Genomic DNA, 12,179 nt, shown 5'->3' on the forward strand with positions numbered 1-12,179 from the left:
ATTTTCTCTGCAGAGGTATATGGCAAAAAGTCATCTGCAGTGATCTCTGAACTCCAAGGAGACGTTTACACTTCACAAGGACTTCTTCTTCTTGCCATAGAAACAGCCAAAATAAATACTTTGTAAGTTGTCCTTCCTGTCTTCAGGCCCAATGTTTAATCAAGTGGACCATGGCTGTCAAATGAATTAGAATTCAATGTATAGAAAGTTTAGAGATGACTGCAAGTAAATTTCAAGTCTTTTTACAAGAAGCATACTGGGCCAATGTCAACACCAAATTCTTGATCAGCACCACCGAGGTCCATAGGTGCAATGTCAATAATAGGCAGTCGTGTTGTTCTCATTGATTTGTATTCAAAGACTGTTCTGCCCCGTTTGCCAGTATGTCTCTGTTGAGTTAAAGGAAAACCAAGAATCATTAATAATTCCTGAAATGAAACTTAACTACTGTATCTTGTGCAGTATATTTTGAGACTAGGGATCCTGTAGGAGATGTGGGGGATGGGGGGCAGTGGAGTACATTCTACTTCACTTGCATGCTTTTCATCCCACTTGATTAATCACCAGATGGTGGAAGTCAAAACCCACCCCACAAAATATGATGGTAAGGTGTTCCCCAGTAAATGAATCATAGGTACTCCTTCAGTAATTTGTTAATTTCATCAAAATTAAACATTGGGAACAAGTTTCCTGATAACTAAACTAGTTCTCATTTCTGCTATAGGTGCAATTATTAATAACCTATAGCCCTTAAGGTCCTGTTAATGGTATCGACAAACTCACCGTGCAACCATCCTCAGTAACATTGTAAGTGAATCGACTGTTGCCTTCTGCTCTGATTTCAATTTCATTGGATCCTTGGAGCAATACGGCCTTCTTCAGATTACCTGTTTCCTCATCCATGTAGGCAATGCTGTTCTTACAGTGGTATGTGATGTTCTGTGTTGCCTCAGATGACATTAAGCGCAGGAAGGTAATCTGGATTGCAACATCGCTGGCAAGAACACCATCATCACCACCATAGCCAAACTAAATTGAGAAATGATGCAGTTTTATTAAAATGAAAATTAAAGTTATTCAGTTAAAAAAGCTTGTGTGACATGGAAGCATACTTCCAAGCAATAAGATGCTTCAAAGTCACTTAATAAACTGATATATCATTTTTGCTAAGTACATCTATTTTAATTTACCACCTGATTATTAATATGTAAAACAAAATCAGACACATTTAATGAATAATAATTAGTATAAATACAAAAATGAAACATTTGTTCATACCTGGAAGCCGCCATCCATGTTCTCGCCAAACCAGACGTGCTTCTTCTCTTTTGGATTCTTGGTTGTGTACCAGTTCTTTTGTGGGATGGACTGTGGGCTTGGATAGATACACGTCTCACCAGTTTCCATGTTACAGAATACGCGGATGGCATCCAGAGAGCAGCCTTGGTTTGGATCAATCCAGTAATCACCTGTTGAAGAATGGTGAACGTGTTTAATGTTCCACTTATAATTTGCCCAGATCAGCTTCAGATGTTATGGAACTTTATAATACCCTGACAAAGCTAAAAGTTAATTCAGACCTAAATAGGAATGCTATTTGCAGTTGAATTTTACTTACAGCAATTATTCCTTATTACATTGTATTTTCAATCATAGCATTTCAATCATTTGCCTTGAGTGCGATAATCCCTACATGCAAGTTTACTCTGTGGGTAGTTTCAATATTGGTTGTGAAGAGTATGGATGAGGTTCATGTTTTAGCTTACCGCTCTTCCATTCTGGGTGGCACATCTTCAGGTCACGGCAAGTGCGGGCTGGGTTCTTTCTAGTGCCCTCTGGGCTGCGGATGCTCTCTATTTGCTGGGTGAGGGATTTCAGGGTGGTGTCAACTTGGATATCACGGTCTGCAACAGCACCAGCATCATCTGCCCTGAAGTAACGGAGAGGATCTGGACCTTTCTCTAGTGATGGTGCCATGAACTGGAAGTCAAATCCTCCATGAGCTGGACCAGGGGGGCCAGGAATACCAGGAGGTCCAGGTGGGCCCTACAAGGTGGTTAAGGTTTAATTAAGAAAACATTCCTTGAAGAAAATCAAGTTCCTAATCAATTGTAATGGCATCAGCTGAGTTATTACTTACAACAGGGCCAACTTCACCAGTACGACCATGAGGACCAGGTGGACCAATTGGACCAGGCAAGCCACTAGTACCATCTTTACCAGGAGAACCAGGTGGACCAGCAGGACCCTAGAAGAAAGGAAAAGTAATCATTAATGAACTCTGTGATCATTTTGTCAAATTATCCCTGATATTAAAGCTAGGAAGGTTCTGCAATCCAACATTTAATGTTTTCATTTTAGATATTTGATTTTAGTAAATGAAGATTCATTTAAAGCTGCTTTTTGTTGTAAAGAATTATTGTAGCTAAAAAATAGACACCTCTTTCTGCAAGGAAGGAGATACTTACACGTGGACCAGAAGCACCAGAGGGGCCAGCAGGACCTTGTTCACCAGGAGGACCCTGTTTGGCAAAGTAAAATATTTAAACATGGTAATAATATTAGACAGAATTAATTATCTGAAGAATTAGAGTAAGTAATTTCTCATGAAAATGGATAACTTACAGGAGGACCAGGCAGACCTTGGATACCTGGGAAACCTCTGTGGCCCTTAATACCTCTTGCACCAGTCTCACCAGCTTCACCTCTGTCACCACGTGGGCCAACTGTACCCTGTTTGAAAAGAAAATCCAGTTAGTGTCTGGTATCTGGTATTTCATTGTTTACAATTCCAGAAATCTAAGAATGGAAAGTCCAGCTTGAGTTGGGTTAGTATGTCCTACACTGTTCTTATATTAAGCTTAAAGTCAATTACACATTGTTATACCTAATTGTTGTCTTTTCATTAATTAAGAATACAAATAGGTGTCAATTATTAAAAATACACCCGTAAATTTATTCGCTAAGAATTATCATTGGTGTGCTGACAAAGTCTAGCTCTATGATGTAAATGTGAACATGTAAGATAACATTAAAAAGCAATGCTACTTACAACTGAACCACGAGGACCCATTGGACCAGCAGGACCAGCAGGGCCAGCAGAACCCTGTAAAATAAAAGCAAAATGCAAATATAATTTTCAAATGAATACATCATTTTAAAATCAGTACATTTCAAATGGTTTGGTTTTAATTAATAATGTTAAGTGAAAAGTGTTTATCATTTAAAATACATTAGGATGGATAAGTCCCTGGGACCTGACAGAATATTCCCCGGGCTGCTCCACGAGGTGACGGAAGAGATTGCTGAACCTCTGGCTAGGATCCTTATGTCCTTGTTGTCCACGGGAATGGTACCAGAGGATTGGAGGGAGGCGAATGTTGTCCCCTTGTTCAAAAAAGTTAGTAGGGATAGTCTGGGTAATTATAGACCAGTGAGCCTTACATCTGTAGTGGGAAAGCTGTTGGAAAAGATTCTTAGAGATAGGATCTATGGGCATTTAGAGAATCATGGTCCAATCAGGGACAGTCAGCATGGCTTTGTGAAGGGCAGATCATGCCAAATAAGCCTGATAGAGTTCTTTGAGGAGGTGACCAGGCATATAGATGAGGGTAGTGCAGTGGATGTGATCTACATGGATTTTAGTAAAGCATTTGACAAGGTTCCACATGGTATGCTTATTCAGAAAGTCAGAAGGCATGGGATCCAGGGAAGTTTGGCCAGGTGGATTCAGAATTGGCTTGCCTGCAGAAGGCAGAGGGTCGTGGTGGAGGGAGTACATTCAGATTGGAGAGTTGTGACTAGTGGTGTCATACAGGGATCTGTTCCTGGACCTCTACTTTCCTGATTTTTATTAATGACCTGGATGTGGGGGTAGAAGGGTGGGTTGGCAAGTTTGCAGACGACACAAAGGCTCGTGGTGTTTCAGATAGTGTAGAGGATTGTTGAAGATTGCAGAGAGACATTGATAGGATGCAGAAGGGGGCTGAGAAGTGGCAGATGGAGTTCAACCCAGAGAAGTGTGAGGTGGTACACTTTGGAAGGACAAACTCCAAGGCAGAGTACAAAGTAAATGGCAGGATACTTGGTGGTGTGGAGGAGCAGAGGGATCTAGGGGTACATGTCCACAGATCCCTGAAAGTTGCCTCACAGGTAGATAGGGTGGTTAAGGAAGCTTATGGGGTGTTAGCTTTCATAAGTCGAGGGACAGAGTTTAAGAGTCGTGGAGCAATGATGCAGCTCTATAAAACTCTAGTTAGGCCACACTTGGAGTACTGTGTCCAGTTCTGGTCGCCTCACTATAGGAAGGATGTGGAAGCATTGGAAAGGGTACAGAGGAGATATACCAGGATGCTGCCTGGTTTAGAGAGTATGGATTATGATCAGAGATTAAGGGAGCTAGGGCTTTACTCTTTGGAGAGAAGGAGGATGCGAGGAGACATGATAGAGGTGTACAAGATATTAAGATGAATAGTCAGAGCGGACAACCAGCGCCTCTTCCCCAGGGCACCACTACTAGTACAAGGGGACATGGCTTTAAGGTAAGGGGAGGGAAGTTCAAGGGGGATATTAGAGGAAGGTTTTTCACTCAGAGTGGTTGGTGCATGGAATGCACTGCCTGAGTCAGTGGTGGAGGCAGATACACTAGTGAAATTTAAGAGACTACTAGACAGGTATATGGAGGAATTTAAGGTGGAAGATTATATGGGAGGCAGGGTTTGAGGATTGGCACAACATTGTGGGCCAAAAGGGCCTGGAATGTGCTGTACTATTCTATATTCTATTTTGAAGCTGAAATTGTAGAATGAATAAAAAAAATTATAATTACAGGTTCACCACGGTCGCCATTCTTCCCAGCAGGACCAACTGGGCCAGGAGCACCAGGAGCACCGGGAGCACCAGGAGCACCAGATATACCAGGTTCACCACGATCACCCTAAAAGAGAATATAATACTAATTTTTAATCATCATTCAAAAATAATTAACTGTTCATATTAACAATGTTTAGTAGCTTGAAACAGAGACTAACAACAAACCTTGGGACCAGGTGCACCATCACGGCCTGGGGCACCTTCAGCTCCAGGAGCACCCTGTAAGTGATAAATATTAAAAAAATTTAAAATCAAATATTTTGATATTAAAACATCACCTTTATCTCTTTCACCAATCGTGTTAAGATACATTTACTTTACAAACTGAATCAGAATGCCAGATTGAAAAAGTGATAATGCCTTGACACAGGGCACTATGATTCAGAATGATATTGTCCCAAAATCCGATTGACACTATGCACATTTAGTATCCAGTGGAAGAGAAAGTACTTCCCATTTACAAAGATGCACAAATTATGGAAGAGGTGTGCAACCATATTTATCTGATACTATAGCTGCACTTTTTACATCACCTAAAAAGTGAATATAACATACTCTCCAAACCCTTTTGTGGAAATTGCAGGTAGAAGTGTATATGCAAATTCAGCATGTACTCCAACTAAGATCTTTAAGCAACTGCATTCCTAGAAGTAGCCAAGTAACTGATTCTACAATTGATTTGCTGAAAATATTCTGATTTAATATTTGATTATATATTTATCCAACTAATTCAATTTGGCAGGCACACAATACACTCAATTTAATACATAGAAAAATTATGGATAATCCTATTTCAAATTATTTTTAATTTCAGATTTTTAAAAAAATTGTGGGTACAAAGAAAAAATATGAGCATGAAAAGATTAAAAAGATTGCAAGAATGTTTGATTATTGCACTTTGGAAACAAATGAAATCAACCCCTCAGGTGCTCTAATTTGGTTACATTCATACCTCACGTCCAGATTCACCAGGTGGGCCAGCTAAACCAGGTGGACCCATTGGGCCAGGAGGACCACGCTCACCAGGTGCGCCAACTGGACCTTGTTTGCCAGGTTCACCCTGTGTATCAAATAGAGAAAATAGTTCTATTCAATGTACATAAAAACATTGGTTAAAAGATGTAATGCTGAAATATGACAGATCATATTGTAAAGGAAATTAATATCAAATATATTCATAATCAGGAGAAACCCTAACTTAAAGTAAAATCAGCAGCAAATATCTTTTATGGACAATTTGATAGTCCTGCATTTATTGCTGATTCCACCAAGAAGTAAATGATTAAATTGTTCAAATTTTTACTTGAGATGTAGGTTATTGCAAAGACAATATCCTACATGAAGAATTTCACAAAACAAAATCAAAAAAAATTGATCTACACTCACAGTTTGACCTTGGAGACCCATGGGACCACGTTCACCTTTCGGTCCTGAGATACCAACAACACCACGGACACCGGCAAGACCCTGAGGTCCAGGAGGACCAGCTGTTCCCTAGGAGAGAAATAATTCATTGGAGAAGGTAAATAACAACTGAAACATACTAGCTTCATTTTTAATATATTATACTTCACCCGAGTAATTGGCTTTTGATGTTATTAAATGCAAGCCAATCATTTTATTGTCTGAATAGTAACTTCTTTTGTTCATTTTGCATTAAATTGCACATGAAGGATGTGTACCCACTGCAATTCACCCTACTAACACTTGCATCAAAAAAGGTATAGTTTTAAGGGATTAAAAGCTTTGGATTTTGACAATGCAAGATGAAATTTAACAGATGGCAGCAAATTGGTATCCCTTTGTAAATGCCTCCTTGAATACCATAAGTAGCATTCAATTACATTCTATTTTGTACCACTGAACTAGGAATTTCTCCTTTGAATACTTATTTAAATTTGTTTTTCAAATGTTAATTATGGCAGGTATTTTTCAAGTGACTGGTCAAAGGGGAAAAAGAGCGTGCAGAAAGCCTTCACCAGGAGCAGAGTGATCTAAGCCACTTACAGGAGGACCATCAGCACCAGGAGAACCCTTCTCGCCAGGAGGGCCAGGAGCACCGACAGCACCAGGCTCACCAGGACGACCAACAGGACCAGTCTCACCTCGGAGACCTTTAGGACCTTCTTTTCCAGGAGGGCCAGGTGGACCAGGAGGACCAGCATTTCCCTACAGATGAAGACAACAGCTAAAGTACTTGTGTCTCAGTTTGTAACTTCATTAAATGAAAGCAAATAAACAGTTCAGAAAATTAAATACAATTGCCAATTAATATTGTTAATATTTTATAAAGATTATATTTAGTGTGCTTTTATGGTACTAAATAAATACCATAATTGTGCTTTGCTTTATAAATATCACATTGATTTGAAAATAAAATAATTACCATGTTACAAGTCACATCCAATAACTGTACTTACACTAGGACCAGGTGGACCAACTCTGCCAGCAGCACCAGGGAAGCCAGTAGCACCCTAATATAAAGCAAATCATAATTAGGATGGTTCACATGTTTATTTTGAATATGTATTCAAATTTGAAATTCATCTGATTGTTTTTTTAGTTACAAATATCACGACTGTATCACAGAATTTATCCTCATTTGTGAAAACAGATTTTTTGATATTGAGGGATTAACTGGATACAGGGTAAGGCCAGGAAAGTAAAACTGAGATAAAATTTTAGCCATGATCTTATTGATGGGCAGATTAAGCATAGGAGTTCCCATAGCCCTATGGGAGCTATAGAGCTCCCAGCTTCAGCTTCTATCTGATGTTTACCAAAACTTCATTAAACTGAACAAATGTTTTTATCAACACTTCCAAAGATTTACAAAGTTTTATGCTTTATGGATCATCACTTGAATGTAATACTAATGACCAATTGGCAAGTATATTTTTAAACTTGCAGTCATGCTGATACACAACAAGTGAAGGCAACACACTGAGTTGAGCCGGGTCTGGTTGAACCGTTTACTGTTTCAATCCGCACGCTTAAGTACCCGCTCCCAGCATCCCCCGTTCTGTATGACACTGGCTTCCGGGCCGAGGTCTGCCCACACTCAGAGCCCTCTTGGTTGCCGCTGGCTGCAGACTCGCCCGCGACTGCTGGATGCTGGAGTCAGTTTGCTTGCCGTGTGGGCGAGCCAGCACAGTACAAGGTTTGATAGTATGAGGCATTCTACTTGATGTTAATTGTATTAAATTATGAAAAAGAACACATATGTAAGACAACAACACACACAAAATGCTGGTGGAACACAGCAAGCTAGGCAGCATCTATAGGGAGAAGCACTGTTGACGTTTCGGGCCGAGACCCTTCGTCAGGACATATGTAAAGGGGGTTTCTTCTTTTTCTTTGTTACTGTGTATGTTAATCAAAATGGCTTCTTTGTTTTGTTAAAAGTAGGAATGCTTCTTTGTTGCGAGAGAGTGCTGGAAGTTTGTTTGGGTTAAAATTTACTGATAACGAGAATTGTATTCCTTTGTTAACCAATTGGGATTAATGTTCTTCCTTCTGAGTCTGTAAGCTATTGTTGACGGGCTTTTGGGGAGATGGACGCGAGGGGCTGAGAGGGAGAAGACGTGATGCTGTAAACTGGGCGAGGAACGGACCCCAAGCGGGGGTCCGAGGCTAGGAGGTACCCCAAGGAGAGGAGACGAAGATAGATGTGCTGGTTGACCACTTCGGGTGGTCCTGAGCTGCGAGTTGAGGAGTTTGGAGGGGATCGAATGGTGGCCAGAAGACTTCAGTAATTGAGCTCCAACGGTTGGGCACGAAGTGGTTTGGACTTTGATAAGTTGGCACCATTTCTTTATTTTCTTTTCATTCATATATACTGTATTGTTATTAATCACTTAGTTATAGTAACCTTTATAAATTGTACTCATTTAATCGCATATGGTGTACTGTTTGTTTTTGGGCGAGGCGGGGACATCACACCAGCTGATTACCCAGTCTGGCGGGGCCGAAGGCTGCTCCCCCTAGACGAGAATGAGCTGAGCGAGCCTGAGGTGACCCGGGGGTTACATGTTATTGCTACTAAATAGCATATTTTACAAAAATCAACTGGACAGAATTTCTCCCTCTATTTTTCTGTGGCCAAGGTAAAGGAATTGAACTTAGTACTACATAACCAGGGGCTTGGTTCAAGGCATGTTTACTAGAATTTGATTGTGGAGCCTTGATTCTGTGATACTGGTCAGGATTCTAGTACTTAAAGTTAAATAGTTCAAAATATAAGCTTACAGGTGGACCTGGAGCACCGCGAGCACCTTTAGGCCCAGTAGGACCAGTAGGACCCTGAGGAAATGGGAGGGAAAAGATGAATTTGTATTAGATAAACACATGCTTAAAGACTGAAGGAAAGCAGGCTTCCTTCTTAAGCACCAAGTTTTGATTTGAACACCCTTGTGTTTCTGAAATGTTTACTTACAGGTGGCCCAGCAACTCCAACTGCACCAGAAGGACCTGGAGGACCAGGATCACCCTTTGCACCAGTGTCACCAGCTTCACCTTTAGCACCGGGTTGACCATCAGTACCCTGAAATGATTAACAGGAAAAAAGTCTTTATTTATCAACTTTTTTATTAATTTATTAAAAATACAGAAACAAGAGGAGAATTATCACAAATATCTATATCAATAACAACTAATATAAAAGGTAAACATTATCAAGATTGTACATAGTATTAATCTAATTGTATATAATAAAAAACAATCAATTCTCCTCTTACCTTTCCAAGAAGAAAAAAGATAAAGAAACTTTTATAATGTTTATATACATAAAAAACACCACTGAACAAAAAAAAAGAAAAAGAGAAGAAGAGGTTTTTGTTATATTAATGGTATGTAATCTGCTTACAGATAGCACATAAATTCAGAGTCAGAAATGACAGCGATCCCAAGCTATCTCATTATATATCCAAAAATTTTAAAAATCTGAAACCTGAAACACTTCTAGCCCAAGCATTTCAGACAAGAGATACTTCTTTTTAATCTTTTTATTAATAAAAAAGTACATCTATATGGACAAGAGGAGAATTATTTCAAATATCTATATCGATAACAATTCATATAAAAGATAAAATAAACATTATCAAGATCATACATGGTATTAATCTAATAGTATGTAATAAAAAATAAGATGATCAAATCTCCTCTTATCATTCCATGAAAAGAAGAAAAAAGATAAAGAAACTTTTATAATGTTTATATACATAAAAAACCCCACTGAACAAAAAAAAAGAAAAAGAGAAAAAGAGAGACTGGGCAGACATCTGAGAGTAAAAACAAGAAAAAAGAGAAACGTTCTGATCAAATCCAAAGTTTCGAGAAAGTAACTGGACGAGCAGTAAATCAGACCATATGAAAATATTGAACAAAAGGTCTCAGGGTTTCTGAAAATTTAAAGGATGTATCAAATGTCCGACTTGTTAGTTTCTCTAAACTTAGACAGGACATAATGGATGTAAGCGAATAAAGAGCAGTAGGTGGATTAGAATCCTTCCATTTAAGCAAAATGGCTCTCCTAGCCAATAAAGTTGTAAATGCTATCATCTGTTGAGTGGAAACAGGAATATATCCTGCTTCGGGTGGGGTGATCCCAAAAATTGCTGTAAGTAAATTCAGTTGCAGGTCCAAATTCAAGACTTTTAATAAAGTTTTAAAGACGTCTTTCCAAAAATTACCTAACTTGATACAAGACCAGAACATACCTGTTAAAGTAGCCACCTTAATATTACATCTGTCACAAATAGGATTAATATTGAAAAAGATATGGTTAATTTATCCTTTGACATATATGCCCGATGTATACATTGAAATGTATCAAGGAATAACAGGCACAAATAGATGAAGTGTTTACCAAATGAAAAATTTTATTGCATTGATTATCTAGGAGTGACTCTCGAAATTCCAGTTCCCATGCAGCTTTAATTTTATTATTAGATACCTTTTGCAAATTCAATAACCATTTCTAAATTATAGCTATCAGCCCTTTTTGAAATAGTTTAACCTGAAAAAGAGTATCTATAATATTGGGGAAATAAGCAGAGGGAAAGTTTGGAAGTAGACTATGTAGAAAATTCCTAATCTGTAAATATCTACAAAAGTGTGCATTAGATAAGTCATATTTGTCCACTAACCGAGTGAAAGACATTAAACAATCCCCATAAACGTCTAAAAAAGTTATTATTCCTTTGGTTTTCCAAATTAAAAAGGTCTGATCAGAAATTGATGGTTTAAAAATAATTAAGATGGATTTTACTAGAAAGAATGAAGTTATTAAACTCAAAAAATCTACAAAACTGAAACCAAATTCTTAATGTATGTTTGATAATGGGATTGAGGTCTCGACTACCAATCTTAGAAAACAAAAAAGAGGAACTCCCAGTAAAGAGGCCAAAGAATACCCCTTCACTGAGTTTTCTCTAAATCCACCCATGAAGGACAGTCATGTATGTCTGAGTAATGAATCCAAAAAAAATATCAGATATTAATTGCCCAGTAATACATTCTAAAGTTTTGCCAAGCCATACCACCATACTTTCTGCAATGAAGGTTTACTCAATCTAGGGTTTTTATTAATCCAAATGTAAGATGGAATTTTAGAGTCTATTCTATCAAAAAACTATTCAGGTACAAAAGAAGGGATTGCTTGGAATACATATAGGACGTCAGTAACACTATCATTTTAATAGCATTAATTCGACCAATTAATGTCATAGGAGACCATTTAGAAAGTATTTGCTGCATGTATTCAATTAATGGAAGAAAGTTATACTTATACAGATCCTTAAAGTCAATAAGCAACAGCTACTTTATAACTGATTGCTTATAATTATTCTTATTTAAAGAGTATTTCTTGTAAATTCTACTATTTTAGTCATCATGCTCTAAGGAGGCCAAGGTAATTTTTAAGAAATTATGTAATATCTGTTACACTAAGTAAGACCATAGGACATAGGGGCAGAATTAGGCCACTGCCCATCAAGTCTGCTCCACCATTCAATCATGGCTGATCCTTTTTTTCTATCCCCTCCTCAACCCCAGTTCCTGGCCTTCTCCTCATGCTTTAAAGCCATGTCCAATCAAAAACCTATCAACCTCTGTCTTAAATACACCCATCAAACTGGCCTCCACAACAGCATGTGGCAACAAGTTCCACAATTTCACCACTCTTTGACTAAAGAAATTATACCGCACCTGTGTTTCAAATAGATGCCCCTCTATCCCAGGCTGTGACATCTGTCCTAGACTCCTCCAACATGGGTAACATCCTTTCCACATCTACCCTGTCAAGGCCT

The 12,179-nt window shown here is 38.5% G+C and overlaps 1 protein-coding gene across 1 annotated transcript in view; it reads right to left on the reverse strand.

Annotated features, from left to right (window-relative positions):
* Positions 1–227: 227 nt before the first annotated feature.
* Positions 228–12,179, reverse strand: part of LOC132385325 (collagen alpha-1(I) chain-like) — a 100,134-nt gene continuing 88,182 nt past the window's right edge. The window contains exons 37-52 of the mRNA XM_059957339.1: positions 9,308–9,415; positions 9,121–9,174; positions 7,293–7,346; positions 6,880–7,041; positions 6,259–6,366; positions 5,825–5,932; positions 5,038–5,091; positions 4,829–4,936; positions 3,053–3,106; positions 2,626–2,733; positions 2,469–2,522; positions 2,141–2,248; positions 1,767–2,046; positions 1,279–1,469; positions 784–1,029; positions 228–389 (exon numbers count right to left, since the gene is read on the reverse strand). Of these exons, the coding sequence (XP_059813322.1) occupies positions 243–389; positions 784–1,029; positions 1,279–1,469; positions 1,767–2,046; positions 2,141–2,248; positions 2,469–2,522; positions 2,626–2,733; positions 3,053–3,106; positions 4,829–4,936; positions 5,038–5,091; positions 5,825–5,932; positions 6,259–6,366; positions 6,880–7,041; positions 7,293–7,346; positions 9,121–9,174; positions 9,308–9,415 (1,944 nt within the window). The 3' untranslated portion in view covers positions 228–242. The remainder of the gene's footprint in view (positions 390–783; positions 1,030–1,278; positions 1,470–1,766; positions 2,047–2,140; positions 2,249–2,468; positions 2,523–2,625; positions 2,734–3,052; positions 3,107–4,828; positions 4,937–5,037; positions 5,092–5,824; positions 5,933–6,258; positions 6,367–6,879; positions 7,042–7,292; positions 7,347–9,120; positions 9,175–9,307; positions 9,416–12,179) is intronic.

The sequence above is a fragment of the Hypanus sabinus genome, chromosome Y (assembly GCF_030144855.1).
Source record: "Hypanus sabinus isolate sHypSab1 chromosome Y, sHypSab1.hap1, whole genome shotgun sequence".
NCBI lineage: Eukaryota > Metazoa > Chordata > Chondrichthyes > Myliobatiformes > Dasyatidae > Hypanus > Hypanus sabinus.